General features: G+C 36.3%; 1 protein-coding gene across 2 annotated transcripts; it reads right to left on the bottom strand.

Annotated features, from left to right (window-relative positions):
• Nucleotides 1-3,615: 3,615 nt before the first annotated feature.
• On the bottom strand, nucleotides 3,616-15,661 carry LOC132182566 (RNA helicase family protein). Of its 2 annotated transcripts, XM_059595860.2 has the most exons (17): nucleotides 15,617-15,638; nucleotides 15,303-15,515; nucleotides 14,758-14,903; nucleotides 14,055-14,154; nucleotides 13,752-13,973; nucleotides 13,522-13,617; nucleotides 12,413-12,688; nucleotides 11,776-11,979; nucleotides 11,514-11,669; nucleotides 8,844-8,936; nucleotides 6,369-6,583; nucleotides 5,686-5,845; nucleotides 5,246-5,519; nucleotides 4,966-5,158; nucleotides 4,670-4,856; nucleotides 4,099-4,467; nucleotides 3,616-4,006 (listed from the first exon to the last, which is right to left on the bottom strand). In XM_059595860.2, the coding sequence occupies exons 2-17, from the start codon at nucleotides 15,471-15,473 to the stop codon at nucleotides 3,875-3,877; spliced, it is 2,994 nt and encodes a 997-aa protein (XP_059451843.2). In that variant the 5' UTR covers nucleotides 15,474-15,515; nucleotides 15,617-15,638; the 3' UTR covers nucleotides 3,616-3,874. The 2 variants fall into 2 exon arrangements, with proteins under 2 accessions (XP_059451843.2, XP_059451836.2); XM_059595853.2 differs by having other exon boundaries at nucleotides 15,303-15,661.
• Between the last annotated feature and the right edge of the window lie 2,344 nt (nucleotides 15,662-18,005).

The following is an 18,005-nucleotide window of genomic DNA, read 5'->3' as shown; positions in this document are numbered from 1 at the left end:
TAAGTAAATCTCGCATCCTTAATGTGAAAGAGATTTAATCTCAAATCTTTGACATATATATATATATATATAGTGCCAATAAATTTTATCAGTTAGACTAATTTATACACATTTTAATGAAAACTCAGCTATCAAATTATTGTTGTTTTTATTAAAGACTTAATTGCAATTTTACCAAAGGTTAAACAATATTTTTAGAAATTGTGTTTTTATTAACTGCATTTTCTGGACCCTATTGAAATGAAAATTTTCAACATTTTGATACCCAAGAAGTGTGGACAATCCAAACATGAAAGAAAGAAAAATAAACTTCATGGACATTTCCTTTGAAAAAGAGAGACAGCGATCTAGAAGTACGGAATTACCAACAAATCGTCAATCAATAATTGTGCAAGTGGACTAGCATTATCTTGTTTAAGGGTGCGTTTGGGAGTGCGTTTTTAAAAAAATAATCTGCGATTTTAAACCAAATCGCAACTTTAAGGTGTTTGGGATTGCGATTTTAAAAACGCAAATTTTAAAATCGCAAAAAAATCTGCGATTTCCATAAGTTGATTAGAGGGTGCTTATTTGAAAAAGTGCGAATTTAAAACAAAATCACGATTTCTATTAAAAAGATAGTTAACGCAATAGTTACCTTTTTTAGAACGGGAATGAAAAAAAATACCAATAATACCCACCTAAAATATATTAAAACCCTTCTTTTCTTTTCTTTTTTTCTTCATCATCTCTATCTTGTTCATTCTTATTGGTAATTTGGTCATGAAACCGCAATTATATGCTAATGTTATCCAAACATTCAATTGATAAAAAAGTACTTTTTAGTATGCTTTACCAAACGCCTGTGCGATTTTAAAAAGTAGCGATTTTAAACACGCAATTTTTAAAAACGCAATTTTTAAAATCGCACTTATTGAAATCGCACTCCCAAACGGGCCCTAAGTGGAAGAATAGTATCAAACAGAGACCACAATTAATTAGGACCACAACTGGAAGAATATTATCTTGTTCTTGCAATAATGTCATGAAATAATAGGACCACATGATCGTGGGAAAGCGACTCGGCTTAGAGCATTCATATATGACTAAGCAAATATTTAGTTAAATTTTAGCTAAAAAAATCACATTTTTTTTATTTTAGCTACGTACCCACTTTTTTAAAACACCTATATTCGGCTCAGCATTTTAAATATTCTTTTTTATTATTATTATTAAAATTCAAGTGTCACTCAATAGCAATTTGAGGAGAGATCATAAAAATAATTTTTTTATTGAAGGAGAGACGATAGAACAAATTTTAAATTAATATATGTTATGAATTGTTGAGCTACAATGCTCAGCAAATTTGCAATAATGGCAAACCATTGTTGACCAACTACAGTGCTCACTTTTAATTTTTTTAGTTTTTTATGTTATATATTTATATATTTTTTATTAAGAGTGATATATGTCATCATTTTATTAGTGCTGACAAGGCACCTTAACAGAATCCGTCAAATGTTTTGATGGAATTTGACTGTATGGACTATTTTTTTTTTTTTTTTTTTTTTTTGCATACTTCAAAGACCTCTGAGTTCATTTTAATACCACAAAAAGCTAATTGTAAATTAGGTAAACCATAAGGACCGATTTTGCATTTTTTCCTAACTATAATATACATATACCAATCCCTAGTTAAAAAAAGAATTCACTATAGTTGAAAATGGAAAAGATATATTTGCATAAAGTTGAATGACTCAAAATTTGTTAGACTAATTAAATTATCTCTCATTTTCATTTGTATGGTTGTCCCAAAGTGTTTGATGCTCACCACGGTTGAATTACACATCATGAATTTGCTTTCCCAGTAATTAACTGACCAAATTGCTAGTAATTCAGACAATTAATAGCACATATCAACATAAGACCTACTTTCGAATCCCTTCTCCCCCTCTTGTGTGGACATGTCAAAAAAAAAAAAAAAAAAAAACATAAGACCTACTCGAGTAAGTAAGTCCCATAAAAATCTCCTTATACTTGCTGATCATGTCGCTAACAATATGAAAAGACTACACTAGATCTCAATCCACACATCACACTCTTATCGTCAAAAACACGCAACATTGGAATGTATCACCTTGTGTGCATATCCCTCATGCAAAGCTCATTTCTAACATGAAATCATGTCAATGTCAGAATTATATGAGCAAAATTTAATGGGTATTTCTTGGTGATTTGTAATGGATATGCAATTGAAAGGGATATTTATTAAGATAGTGGATAGATAATACCAATGCAATATATTTTAAAATGATAAGAACAATTCGAGATGTTGAAAAAATCTCTAGAGAATTCAAGCCAATACAATATTATGATTTCTTGCCCTCTTTTCCGTTGGTGCCCATTGATATAGGCTCAATTCTGTTAGAATATTCTAACTGAATGGCAGCTCTTCAACCCATACACCTATCCAACTTCTACAGTTGTCCAACCTGAAACGCAAACTTGTAAAGCAATACAAAACGCAAGGTAATACAAGATAAAATACAATGAGGATAACTACTATAAGGAGTTGGTGTAAACCAACTCCTTTGTGCCTACCAATCATAATTGGACACCTCAGCATTTTAGAAAAAACCTAAGTTTAAGAAGAAAAAAAAAAACACTACCACACTAGATTCTACCAAAAAATGAGAAAAAAACAATAATTAAAAAATTAATTAATTTTTTTTTAAACAAAAACAAAAATTAAAGGGGTGGCTGGCTGCCACCCCATCCCCCACTTGGGGTGGCCGGTAGCCACCCCATGGCCTGTCTGGGGTGGCCGGCAAGCCACCCCTAGGCTTGGGGTGGCTCGTCGGCCACCCCAGACAGGCCATGGGGTGGCTTGCCGACCACGAGCCATCCCCAACCCATCTGGGGTGGCCGGCAAGCCACCCCTAGGCTTGGGGTGGCTCGTCGGCCACCCCAGACAGGCCATGGGGTGGCTCGCCGGCCACTCCAAGTAGGGAATGGGGTGACAGCCAGCCACCCGTTTAATTTTTGCTTTTCTTTCTTTTCTTTTTTTTAAAAAAAAATGAATTGATTTTCTAATTATTTTGTTTTCTCATTTTTGGTATAATCTAGTGTGGTAGTGTTTTTTTCTTAAACTTAAGTTTTTTCTGATACGCTGAAGTGTCCAATTATGATTGGCAGCACAAAGGAGCTAGTTTACACCTGCTCCTTATAGAAGTTATTCACGAGTGCAATTGTTAGAACGACGAAGGGAGGGTGTTGGTGCTTGTGTTAAAGGCTTACATTTCTGACCTAACAGTAGCTGAAGCTTTTACAGCTTGAAAAGTTGCGAAATTTAACAAAGCCTTGAGGTTTCAAAATATTATTCTAGAAGGAGATACTTTGAAAATAATGCAGTACGAAGAAAATGACTGCATTGGAGTTGGTATGGGCAATTATTGATGATACAAAGATTGTGTTAAATAGTCTCCAGCCATGGTTTGTGGGGCACATCAAAAAGGAAGCCAATTGTGTTGCTCACCGTCTAACGAATGAAACAAGTTTGGATGAAAGATTATCTTGTATTTATCACAGATATAGTAATTTATTGAGCCTGTAAACACGAAACTAGAGCATTGAAAAAATTTCAACCCTTATAGATGTTATAGCTAAATACAAACTGAGATCGCTAAAACATCCTCCATGTTATTTTTTCCTACATAAAAAATCATAAAATTAATATTATAGCCACCCAACTAAATTACATGCATCCTAATGCCCAAAAATGTTAGTGGCAGAATTCAATGGTTCTCATGTTGCTTACTAGGAAGGAAAAAGAAGAAGAAAGGAATGGCAGCAGGACTGCTGCTTAACTGTGTTAATTTGGAAAAAAGTAGAGACATTAGTAACGTGCATCATGATTGTGCAATAACTCAACCACAGCAGCAACCACTCCTTTTCCCTCCACAGAAATGTCCAACCCCGGTTCCTCAATCTTCCTATTTAGAAGCCTATCAAGTTCCCCACGCAATTTCTGCAAAAACCCAAAGCTAAATATATAAAGGGAGAAGGAAAAAGAAAAGGAAGAGGAGTCATAAAATCAATAAGAAATCTTGAGGACATTACCCGTATTAGCTCTAAAACGCTCTTTGATGCAGAGAAATGAAGGTAACCACCAAGCATCTCAATGCCCTCCCCGGATTTGCTAGGGATGAGATTACCACCAAATAGAAGTAGAGCGTAGTCTGATATATTTGTAGAGTCTCGGACGTAGATGCCAGTTGTTTTCACCTTTTCACTGTAAACCATGTACGGCAGAGGGAAGAGATGAACCCCTGCATTGACAGAAGCAGGATGGATGTCAACTTTCCCAACCTCTTTAGTGTAGAATTGTGTTCGCTTTCCACTTCTTTTGCACTGCACAACATTTGGGTAGAGTCCAGCACAAAGGATTGCACAGACCATCTCCAAATCATGGCTGTATTGGTTGTACGCCTGCACAAACATATAACAACAATTTTCATATGGTTATATGAGAAGGAAATAGAATGGCAAAGTTCATCAGCCACAAAGTCGGTTGATGAGGAATTCTTGGGTTGAAATGTTAAATACTGAGAAATAAATAACACAAAAAGTGGTGAGGGGGGGAGTAATGCTTCACTTTAAAAAGCAAAAATTGAAAATCATAAAATCTTACATTAGCACCCCTTGATTTGTCTACAAAGCCAATGTCTGATAATAGATCTAGAAATTGCATTCTCATATCGTCCATCAACTGCAAGGTTACTGGGGACAAAAAGCTATCCCAACAGAATGCTCTTTCCCTTCCATTTCGTTTTGCATCCTTCCATCCTTCAAAGGCTTTGAGAAGTGCTATGTGGTCACTGCATCAAAAATGTGTGCAAAATTTTGGAATTAGCGACAGAATCAAGGACATATTTGGAAAACTTCAGATGCAAAGGTGCAGCAGAATAGCTCAGCTTAATGACCAACCTGCAAGAATCACCAGCAAAGGATCTTTTTGCTACATCAGCTTCCTCTTTCCTACTTATTGGTAGGACAAAAGGGTCACGATGTGCAAGGGCTGTGGCAATTGTTAAGGCAGGATTGAGGCATTGAAAGATAGACCCCATAAGAAGCATCTTCCCAATATTTGGGTCCAATGGTAGAGTGCAAAGATGGCGACCTTTACACAAAATTATTCAGATTACAATCACATATCATCCTAAAGGTAATAATCCGATAGAGACAACTTGTATTCATTATTGCGTACCAAGGGGAGTAAGCTCCTCCATATCATCTAAAGCTCCAATTGTTTTAAGAAGTTCAATTGCATTTTGAACGGCAAGAGAATCTGGGGGTTGAAGTGCTTTGGCCAAAAATGATCCAATAGTTCCAAGCTGCAAACTTTTGATATTCAGGCATAGCTCTTGCAAAGGTGTTCTGAGAATCTCAGGTAACTGATACTGAAGCATTGCATCGTGGATCATTTTTGGATATAGTCTATAACAAATTCCAGGTTGCACACGGCCAGCACGACCTCGTCTCTGAAATTGTTTAACCATAATCAACAGAAAAGAGGGGGAAGATAAAAAAGGAAAAGAAGGGACATCCAATTAAGCAACATATAAATTTAGCTAAATAAGCTGGAGAAACATGTTTCAAAAAGAACCTCTCGTTTGCTATTACAACTTTATGGCACTAACTGTATACCTGATGTGCGGAAGCCTTAGAAATCCACGATGGTAATAGACAAGCCAGTTTGTTCAGGGCATCATAACTAGTTTCCTTTGCCTTTCCACTGTCTATGACATACACAACATCATCTATAGTGATACTACTCTCTGCAATATTTGTTGCCAGCACAATTTTCCTACAATAATAGATAAAGCATAATAGAATTTAGCAAACAAAAAGGCAAGAATTTTAGAGATTTTTGTGACGTGAAATTGTAAGGGGCTTAGCAGTGTTCCAAATGACATTCTACAGTTAAATACAGGGAAAAACTGAGTACTATGGTCAACAAACTCTAACACTAATGGTACCACAGAGGCTCATCACTCTCACCTTTAACGATCATACCAGGCTGCAAATAAACAGGAAATTATTGATATGTATGCTCATTAGTGTGAGAATCAAATGAACTGAAAAGACGCTATAACTAAATGAGATTCATGCACAAGACTGCATTCCCATTCCTTTGTGCCTTCGTCCTCTTAATGTAAGAAAACTATTCACAGTGAGCCATAATTGAGCTATGTAATCCATATATACAGCTGATAGACAACAAAGAAATACTCACAAATATTTCCATAGCAACGTAAAAGAACTAAACAATAAAAGAAGTAAAAATAATCTTAATATTAAAAAGATAAAATTAGTAAAAGTAAGCTTGCCTCTTGTTAGGGGGAGGACGATCAAATATCTCACGTTGATTGATGGTGGGCATTGAACCATGTAGGGGAAGGACCAGAAACTTGCTGGGATTGCCAAGGAAGTTGTTTCCTTTAACTTTGTCAAGTAGCTTAGAAATGTCATCCCAACCTGTAAGGAATACAAGAATAGCTCCATCACCTTCATGGCGACATATATATTCAATTGTCGCCTCCACCTACAATTCAACACCAGTGAGATGACTACAAGAAAAATCCTAATTTGAATTGGAGTCCGAAGATAGATATTAATAATAAATGATATTGCATAAAGGAAAGCAGAAGTAGAAATATCTCATCTTTGGAATGGAGTGGAAAAAAATCTATATAGCAAAACTGTCATCCCAGTTCCCCACCCAAGCAATATATAACGAGCACATCCAGCAATCTCCTACTAACGAATTATGAGTCTGAATTGCAAAAAGGAGAGTGCCATCTGAATTGCCCACTGAATTGCATCGGTGGGCAACAAGAATAGCCGTGCTTAACTTATAAACCTCCAGACAAACAAGAACCAATTGAAAAAGATGGGTGTAGATGTCTCCCAAAAGCTGCATGTGTGCTAAGTATATATCTAATTCAGGTAACAAGACATCATCCACACCAAAATTGAAATCATTTTAGTTTTAGAGTTATCAGCATCTCTCATGGGTTATAATCATATCTTTTTCAGTTTTTTGCCACACTTGTCTTGCAGCTGGGTTGTAATAACCACATCTGTTTAAAAGAATATGAAGAGTTATCTATTCCATTTGATCTCCCTGCCTTCCACTTGAAGAGACCAGTTCACAAGATCAAACTTTCTAAAATTTGATTCTCAGTCACAAATAATTTATATGTAGTAATTTTAGTTTTTTTTTAGTATTATTTTCTACTCGGAACTTTGCAGCTGGACTGGGGATTGTCTCAATGAAAGTAAGAGAGATCATAATAATATCAGCCGTAAGATTCACCATTAGGAGAATAATGAACTAGGCCTACTCAGAGTCTGCTATTTTCTAGAAAGATAATTTTGTACAACCTTACCATCATTGTCAAGGGCAAGGCTTAAGATGGATACAAATTTCCTTGGCTGCAACCCGATATAAATTTTTTGTATATAACAGGTTTAACATGGCACTATTACGATAAATCAGTCATTAATTAAATAATTCTACATAATTGTAAGAGCTGGAAGGCAGAAGCCTAATATAAGCCAGGGGCAACAATGGCTAGTATGACAACTTCCTACTCCAAGTTTTCTTCGATCTAAATATAAATCTCAACTCTAGTAGTTTTCCAAATCAAATCGACAATGTGAGGTCCCTCAAAACATATGAATCGTGAAGATACATCAATTGGCAGTCTGACTCTAACAGTTGTAATTGAAATGAACGATGTCAAGTAGCTGGGTGAAAAAAGACCAAGGTTACCACAACCTGATGAGAACTTTTGCATTTCAATTAGTAACAATCCAAACAATACCTATGCTATTAGGCCATATTTCTGTGTTTAGTGTTAAGTTGTCTACCAAATATCTGTTTCCATTTTGCATGTCATGATCATCGTCATTGGAAAAAGATTGTTCACCTATAACGGTAGAATAAACATCTAAAAAAACACAACTACTAAAAAAAATGCATTACAATTTTTTAAGGAACAAATAGCCTTTGCATATAATTGTAATTTTTTTTTTTTTTTTTTTTAGAGGAACCTCAGGCAGGGCCACTTCATATACCAATCCCTGCAGGATTAACCCAAGACCCGTATAACGCACCCCCACTACACTGATCGATTAAATATGGCTTTCACCAAGGGTATTGCACCCAAGGTGTTGCCCCAAGGAGTTGTTCACAAATTTTACAATTTGTGAACAAAACAGAATGTTGCTTTTTTTTTGCTGGGATAAGACAATATTAGCTGAAAGTATGATCCTCAAGGTTTTTCTGAACCAAGACCTACCAACCCCTCCCCAACTGTTCACTTGAGCCAAAACCCATGTGGCACAAGTATGATCCTGATGCTGATATGTAATTATTCACTTCCTTCTATCATAGTAAAAATCTTTCTAATAATAAAAAGTTTCATATTAATACAAGATCCTATCACATTTTGGTGCATTAAGTTCCATCTAACATGTGCCACACAAGAAAGAGGGACAGATAGCATCTTTGTTTCTTTGTTTCTTTCTTTTTCTTTCTTTTTTTTCTTTTTATTAAAAAAAAAAAAAAATTGCTAAGACTAGAACACTTCTCATGATGGATGTTTTAAGTTTCCCATTAGTCCTTACAAATAATAGGCACTGTCACGGAAAAAGCAACACACTTGAGCACACAAACATCCGTCAAATTGCTAAGCATAAAATCAGATCCAATACATGTTTTTCTATCAGGCAAGAAAAGTTCAAGCTACTGATAAAGAAAGTTCTCTCCATAAATATATAGATACTCAAGCACGTACCAGACCCAAATCAAGTTGTGAACCAGACCAAGCTTCAAGAGACTTTCTCGTAGATGTACTATAATTTTTGTAGTGAGAATCAATATCAATATCCTGAATAAAACAAAGCAATATTGCAGTAAGTATATTATGGAATCATAGCAGAAATTCCTGAATGACACATTTGAAAAAATGTAATGAGTAACTCTACATATAATAGCCAGAAAAAGTTCATTGGGAATGTGTCATCCAAAGAACACACAGAAGAAAAGGTAACAGAAAAAGCAGGAAGGAAACCAATATAGCCCTATTGTATGCAGAATACAGACATTAACAGTTGGCAATGTTGTAAAAGCACTCCTCCCTTGTTAATCATATGTATTAAGTGTATCTGCACTTATAAAAAAAAGTATTTCCTGGAAGGGCCAAAACAAAATAGAAAAAGAAAGAGTTGCCCAAAAAATTAGCAGTGTGAGGATGGTGGTAGAATTAAAGGCCTTTTTCTTCAATACCCTATATCAATGGATGGCTGCCTATGAGTGTCTTCATGACTTTTTTTTTAATCTTTTTTTCCTTTTTCTAGTTAGGTATTTCTCTTGTATACTTCCTATGTACTTGGGTGCACCCTTTTGCGTTTTAATGAAGTTTGTTTATTTATCAAAAGAAAATTAGCATCCCCAAGTCTTAGCTTGTCTTCTTGATATCTTGACTTATGCGGACGCCATATAATTTTCTTTTTCTGTAAATTTTAATATTAAAGAAAGATACATTGGCAAGGACATAAGAGTGTTACATTCAATGTGTCTCTATCTGTTGCAGACTTGCAGTTTCAAGGACCATGAAGCAATCAGATGCTAAACCAAGAGACATAAAACAACATCTAATGGAAACCTTATCTATGGTAATATTTCAGAATTGTGGCAGATCATGTGACTGTAACATGCAACATGAAAGTTCTAGCTGCTGACTAACTTCACTTGGCCTTGCTCACAAGCATGGACTTCCATCTTTTAGAGAGAGAAGCTCCTCCTTCTCTCTAAAAGAAGCTTTCCACCTCCTTGTGAGGTTCACCTTCCACCTTGTGTGGCTGCCTGAGGGAGGAGGGATGGAATTTTTTCCCTCCTTCCTCCCTCCCACCCTTGTTCTCCTTCATTTTCTTCTCTTTTTCTCTTGTTTTCCCCTTTTGTTCTCTCTTTTGTTTCCAGTCTTTTTTTCCCCTTCACAGCAGCTCTCATCACTCCTCCACCATCACCGTTCATCACAGTTCCATCTCCGCCACAAATCGGCCGAGCCCAGCCTCCACCTGCCATCCATCAGCCTCCGCAGCCCCCAAACTGGTGTTTCTAGATTTGGTTTTTTCAAAACCCGATCTATCAACATCAGGTTGCTCCTCCATCACACGAGCCTCACCACCATGCTCTACAGCCTCTCAGCTTCCCAACGCAACCATCTGCACCTCCGTCCGGCCAACACTCGCCGGAGCGTGAGCCACACTCGCCCGAGAGTAGATCTTACTCGCGGACGCGTGGTACACGCGCTCCGGAGCGTGGCTCCTCCGCTCTACCCTTCGCCCGCCTACCTCCACCCCTACCGGTGTTTGGTGGTATTTTGTTCCCTTGCCGCTGCTGCTGAGGGGTTTTTGCTTTCTTTCTTGTATTTTGCTTTGCTTTGTGTCTTGTATTTATGTTTGTTGTGTTTTGTTGTTTTTTTTCTGGGTATTTATCTCCTCGAGCTACTCTTGTTTGATATTTTTGTAGAGATTGCTTCATCAACCGGAGATCGGTTCTCCCCTACAGCAGATCCAGATGGGAATTCAGTGCCTCTCCTTCAACAGCCTCCTTTTGGAGGGTGTTGTTGTTTCAAAGCTAGTCAGATCTTTGGCTTGCTTAAAACACCACTTTGATGGTGCTATTTCTTGGTCTGTTGACAAGGATCCAGAGGACCGGGCCAATTTTTGGCCCATTTCCTATTTGTTTGTATTTTCTGCATTGTATTGCTGTTTTGGGTTTGTTGTTGGGGAGCCCAACCCCTTTTCGGTTTTTTGAGTCATGTACCCTATCCTTATTTGCTCAGAAAAAAAAAAAAAAAAAAAAAAAAAAAAAAAAAAAGCATGGACTTCCGGGTTCTGTTTATGCAAAATAAGCACTATTTGCCCTTTTTCATAGCTTAAGTCTTGAACATTAGGTACTACATAAGATAATGCTATATAAACACCTTTCAGAGTTCCTTGAATGAAAATGAAAACAATGAATAGTATACACCGGGCAGGATATGGTCTGCCCCACCATTCACACGCTATAGGCATAAAGGATATCATGCTCATAAATACACGACTGTGCACATCAAATGTACCTAATATAACATCAATATGAGATTTGAGGAAAAGCAAAATTTACAAAGCCATAGATCACCTAACCAACGTAACAGATGAATAACAATCCAGTCTGTAGATAGAATATATTTACATTACTGATTATAAACAAATACAATAAACCAATGGTATTGAATAACCTGAGCAGAGAATGAAATGGTGATTTTTTTTTATTGGTTAGTTGCACACAAATCCAATGGGTCTTAAACCTATGACTTTGCCCTCACAAGCAGAGGCGGTGCCACTTGTATTAGACCTCATTGGCAAATACAATGGTAAATTTTAATAAACAAAAAGGGAGGTAGAGAATGCAAACATGCCTCAAATAATTCTGTTAAAGGATCTTTCTTAGAGTCTTGCTGTCTCCTTCTTCTCCTTGAATTCCCCTCAAAGTTGTCAAACTCCGACTTGATATTATAACGACTATTTTCCAGCACATCCTCTAGAAAAAACTCAGCCACAGGAAAAGTCAATCCCTGCCATTTTGACAAGGGAAAATTATGTGTAACTATAATATATGCATTCGGCAACCTTAATGAGATTCAGGTTTCAATAGTATGAGATTAAAATGATAATAAATACCGGTATATGTATAGTTGGGGCATTTCCAAAATATTTGGAGAACAAATCAGCATTGATGGTAGCACTCATTAGAATAAGACGTAAATCTGGACGGCGAGGAAGAAGATCACGCAGAATTATTAGTAAAAAGTCTTCATTCATGCCTCTTTCATGGATTTCATCCACTAGCAGATGGCTCACCCCCGTTAACTCTGGGTCCTGGACCTGCAGTCCACCATCAAATACAGGAGAGAATATGAAAACGTTGTAGAAGACGAGAATCAATGGCTTCCCCATAGGTTACTACAAACATGAGAGATCCTAGTATTTAACATTCTCCTTCTTCATTTTGTTTTTTGGTAGGATGGAACTTTCTGTAGTCCACTAAACATGTAGGTCTATTTGGATTTAGTGCAATACCTAGGTAATGTTTCACCAGTGAACATTCAGAAAACCATGCACTTTGCTATTCTCAGAGCTTGATATCTGAGATGAAAATAATTATTTAATCAATCTACTCTTTACGCAATTTCATAGTCCAGATTTATAAAAAGCAAGATATAGATACACCAGTTAAAAGAAAAAAAACCCTAGGTAGGACAAAGAGAACTACAAGGTTCAAAAAGCAGTTAGAAGCTGTTGAGAAATATCATTTTACCAACTGTCGGAGTAATACTCCAGTGGTACAAAATAGCAACCGTGTTTGAGCAGAGCGCTTTGCTTCCAGGCGGATCTGATAACCAACAGTTTCACCGAGACTCTCCCCCTTTTCAGAAGCAATACGAGCAGCAACAGATATAGCTGATATACGGCGGGGTTGAGTGCACATTATGAAGCAATCAGCACCGCGCAGAGAGGATATTTCCTCTTCTAGAATAAACTGAGGGAGTTGAGTTGTTTTGCCACAACCTGTCTCCCCCGAAACTACCAATACCTATGTTGCAAACAAAACTAAAAAGAATCAGTGGAACCTTGTAAATACTAGAAGTAGCACCAGAGAACTGAAACTAAGGAAAGAATTTGAAGGCTGAGTATTACTCCAATATTCAAGGGAATCAATGGATTTCTCAAGACATGTTCTTAAAAAGTTACAAAAGATAGCGATAGAAAACAGCAGTAAATACTTGACAAGTCCATTTAAATTATGTATAGTGGTAGAAAACAGCAGTGAATACTTGACAAGTCCATTTAAATGTTGTATCTGATCAAATAAGATTAAGCAAACCAACTACGAGACTCATGTTATCCTAAACTTCACATGAATGAACATTTAGTCAAAAGTTATTCAACACTCTATTCACAAAATATCTTTTCTTTGGCATCTTCTCCTTCCTTCTTCCTATTTTCGTCTAAGCATACACGTTAATATTTTTGAAACATATATGAAAATGTCATACTTATGAAGAAAATGAAATGAAATCTCAAGGGTACAAGTCATACGCTAAATTTCAGGTATGAATCAAAATATTAACTGTCCCTAAAGTGGAACATATTGGGCTGATACGTGCCAAAATTGAAGCATGCATTCTTAACATGCAATCTCGGGATACATATAGCATATCATGAATATGCAGCATGAAACACACTATGCATCAAATTGCATAAGGCAGATCAAGAAATTCCCTCCCTCTGTCTGTCTCCCCCTCCTCTCTCTCTCTCTCTCTCTCTCTCTCAAAGATATGAAGATACTGTTGGAACTAACTCCTAAGGATTCACCAAAAATGAGTTAAAACATTTAAACGGCCAGCAACAGAAAGAAAATCAGACCTGGTTTTTAGCAACAGCTTTCAGAAACTCTGATCTCACTTTGAATGCAGGAAGCTTTTCCCTAAACGACTGCATTGCCTTTAAAGAATCACTTGCCTGCATGTATTAAACAATATTTGGACTTTGACATACTCTTACAAATTGAAGTAAATAACTAGAGAAATTTGAGTATTTCTGCACTGACAATAACAGATAATAATGTTATAACTGGAGCAAATTGGCATATGTACCTTCATGTTTTCCTGCCTTTGCTTAAGTTCAAGACTAAGTTTCTCCTTAGCAGAATCAATGTCCAACAAGGAGTCGGGCTTTCTTATATTACTACCGGCTGATGATTTTTTGCCTCCCTGAATAGGTATCATAGAAGAATCATTGACAGGCACTGCCCCCTGTGACCCTGAGCTATTCAAAAGACTGCCAACTCTCCGCTCAATATCTGAGGACATTCGAATCTGAAGAAAGGTTTATTAATCATAAGATTTTTCAAACCAATATACGAAGACTAATATATATATATATATATATATATATACCTCTTTCTGTGTGGATCCATGGCGTTCATCGAGATCTGCCCGGTAATCTGGCAGTGGAACTTTGCTGACAACAAGAGCCTTCCCTTTATCATATGCATGGCTTCCCTTCCACAAGAACAAATTCAAGAAGAAAAAAAAAAATTGTAAAATGAAGCTTCAAAAGTGAAATTATTAATGCCAAAACAAAACAGAATCAAGTTGAAGTCATCCAATATAAAATATATACTCATATTGATGAGTCCTAATATTTGATCGGGACTCTCATTTTTATCACAAAATTCTGTTTAGTTTCCAACCATCTTAAGTCTAATATATGTTGGTAAATTATATAGTAGAATTATCTGCTCTAACTAAACTTTTCCACTTTTCCACATTTAAGATACTAAATAAGACCTATTAAATAGTGAAGTCCAAGTAGATTTACATGGCTATAAGTAGATTTACATGGCTATAACATGATAGTGAACCATTCTCACGTCAAATAACAGAGTGATTTAAGTAGCTACAACACCAAAGTGAACCATCCGCTGATCACATATCACATAGTTCACAGAAATTAATTCTGAACTTCCAGTCGGACTACACATTTCAAAGCGTAATGCACAATTAGCTGACACACACATGAAAAATGCCACAAAAATGTTAATGCAGCTAGTAAAATAGTCTTAAGCCATTTTTGCACCAAGTATTTATAGGCACTTACAAGTAAAGCCCCAGCTGATAAGCCATATCAGATAGGGTTTGCTGGTCCCCACGACTGTAATTACGCTTAATTACGATCTCTTGTTCCCCTCCTCTTTTCATCTGCTCCATCTTACTCCACCACTCGTTCTCGTCAAGAACTTCCATCTGCGTATCGAAACCATTTTCAATCCCAAGAAACAAAATATTTTCTAATCTACACCAAGTAAAACTAACTTCAATGTGTTTCGTTTCAGTGCATTGTCTCGTGGAGAGAGAAAGAGAGCACTTAAAACTATACAATATTGCGATCCATCAGCCTTTTCTAGTAAAAGATATTGATTCTTCGCTTTGGTTCGTTCAATCATACATAAGGCTAAGTTTCATCGATGAAAATTACCGGTTATTCGGAAAGACAATAATAAAGAATTCCATGAAAACCTCACAGTTGTTCACCCCAATCAACTATTTCTTTCCTACTTTGAAAACCAAATCATGATACGTAAGCTTAATACTTCCATTTCCATTCCTTTTCATTTCTCGGTTACACACAATTCAACAACGCACCTCAGCTTGTTTCTGTCTCAGGCGCTCCGCTCGCCAGACCGGGTCCCACCACCGCTGCTCGCCGCGTCCCCCACCACGGCCTCCGCCACCGCCACCTCGGCGGCCACCACCGCGTCCTCCGGCGTTGGGGCCGCCGCGGCGTCCGCCTTGGAAGTTGGGCCGGTTAGACATGGCACAGATTGAGATTCGACGCCAAGAATATGCAGAGAGGCGCTGCGCAAGGAAAAGATGTTTAGAGAGGTAGTAGGAGTAGAAGCAGTCGTTTGCGCCGAACAGGCGCAGAGACATTTATAACAAACACATGGGGACTGCACCGTGGGAGCGAGTGCCAAGTGCGGAGCTTTATGTTCGAGTCTCTTTTTTTTTATTTTGGATGGTGCGGGTTCGAGAAAAAGCCTCCATTTTGCTTGATAGGAGCCAAAAGATTTCTCAGTTACTAGACCAGGGATTTTTTTTACTAAGCTGTTTGAAAATTAATAGACGGACTAAAATCACTTGAATCATATTTTATTTCTGCATATTCTGCTGTGCCTTCTTTTTCTTTTTTCTTTTTTCTTTTTATGTGTTGGGAAGAAAAATTTGAATTATATGACATTCGTTTTATGAGGTGTGTACCTATTAATCATTGAAACACCATTGTCTCTAATTTAAATGAACCGGATAATATCCAGTTAGTTATAGTGAAGAGATATTTTTGTCTTTTCACTTTTTGAGGGGACAAAAATACTCCTCCACTATAACTAACTGAATATTATCCAGTTCAAATGAAATAGAGAAGATCCTAATTCTTATTCATTTAGCATGCCGCTTTTTTTTTTTTTTTTTTTTTTTTGTTAACGTCATGAATGAGTAAAGTGAAGTCAAAGTGAAAACAAATTGTTTAATTCAAGCACACAAAAAAGAAAGAGAAATAAGTTTAATTTTGTGCTTGGAAAACAAATTTCTCAGGTGCCTTTAAAAGCATAAGATGTATTAATGACACGACACCACGTTTGACAAACAAAAAATGGAGAAGATTCATTTAGTGCACTTATGAGGATAAATTGTCTTTTTTCTTTTGAGAGTAAAAATGAAATGGAGATGATCGATTTAGTGCATTTAGGAGGATAATATTGTCTTCTTTTTTTTGGGATAAATGCACTAAATAGACACTCTCAATTTCATTTGAAATGGAGATGATCATTTTTCCAACAAAAATCAACCAAAATTTCAAAATAGATATAATTAAAAAGAAAGTCTAGACATTGTATAAGTTACATTCTAGCTGTTCTCAATGGGTAGTTCAAGCAGTTAGGGATCACATGTCATGAAGCCAATGTCACTAGTTTGAAACTCATTCTCTCTTATGCTAATATGTAAAAATAAATTAATTAAAAAAAAAAAAAAATCTTAAGTCCAAGATTTTGGATTGTTGTTGTGACATCATATCTTAAGGGTAGGTTGGGCTTCAGTTTTTTTTTTTTAATTCAATGTACAGCCCTTGTTGAGCCCAATATCTTAGGCCTAAAGTGTGGAGGCCCATTTAATTGGGCCTATAGTGTGTGGCTTGATTTGTGGCTTTATAGTTTTCTTTCTCCTCCCTTCCTCTTACCCTTAAAATATATATATATATATATATATATATATATATATATAAAAAAGAGCCAAAAATTTAAAAGTTATATAATTTTTAAGTTTTTTTTTTTTTTTTTTTAATTTTCTCTTACTTAGTATAAAACTAATAAAAAATAAATTTTAATTAAAAAAAAAAAAAAAGCTTCTCTAAATTTTGATAAAGTAAATTTTTTTAACATGTTGATACCATATTCCCTTCACAATCTTTAATGGCTGGTCAAGCATTGTCTTGCTTCTTCATGCTTAAGGTTGGTACAAGAGATACACCTTTCGCTTCACTTTCTTATGGAATGATTTTTATTTCCTTTATTTTTCTGGGGGTGGGGGGAATTTGATTTTACTCATCTAATTATCACATACAACACTGCTAATTTTCTCATATGACATGAGTCTAGCTGCAATTTACACTGCACTAATCATAATCTAGTTAGCAAGGTGTAATTGATATATTATGGGTTTTGTATTTTAAAAGGAAAATTTCACTTAATCTCTCTAAACTTAAAAAGAAAAACTCTCAATTTAGGCTCTGTTTACTTCAACGTAAAATGGTTTTTGTCAGAAAATATTTTCAGAGAAGTCATTTTCCTTGAAAATGTTTTCTACCGAAAACATTTTACAACATTCACCGTGCGCACAGAATATCAATTTTTTTTATATATTTTTTTTATTAAATTATATTAAACTCTAAATTACGAAAATGTCCTAACCAAGTCTTAAAAGTGTCCGAACCGAGTCCCTCAAGGACCCCATTGCGACTCACTCGGGACCCAGCCTAAACCCTATCAGGACCCCGTCAGGATCATCCCAAGACTCTAGCAGGACCCGCCCAAGACCCGATAGGGACATTTTCGTAATTTAGTGTTTAATATGATTTTGTGTACACACCAAATACGAAAAAATGTTTTCCACGAAAATGATTTCTGCTGAAAATGTTTTTTGACGACTCGGACCTGCTTGGTTTTTCATACATGCCAAATACCGAAATATGTTTTATAAGAAATCATTTTCAAGGAAAATGTTTTTCACCGAGTACCGGGCGGGTCCTGGGCGAGTCCTAGTCAAGTCCCGGCGGAGTCTCGGGCAAGTCGT

The sequence above is a fragment of the Corylus avellana genome, chromosome 2, assembly GCF_965113065.1.
Source record: "Corylus avellana chromosome 2, dhCorAvel1.hap1.2, whole genome shotgun sequence".
NCBI lineage: Eukaryota > Viridiplantae > Streptophyta > Magnoliopsida > Fagales > Betulaceae > Corylus > Corylus avellana.
Note: the sequence above shows the minus strand (reverse complement) of the source record. Positions and strands in the feature narration are given on the sequence as shown.

Coding starts and splice junctions, on each gene's coding strand:
- LOC132182566 (XM_059595853.2), bottom strand. CDS start 15,590: ATGTCTCTGCGCCTGTTCGGCGCAAACGACTGCTTCTACTCCTACTAC. Junction 14,904..15,302: donor TGAGACAGAAACAAGCTGAG/GTGCGTTGTTGA, acceptor TTCGATACGCAG/ATGGAAGTTCTTGACGAGAA. Junction 4,468..4,669: donor ACAAATCAAGGGGTGCTAAT/GTAAGATTTTAT, acceptor ATGTTTGTGCAG/GCGTACAACCAATACAGCCA.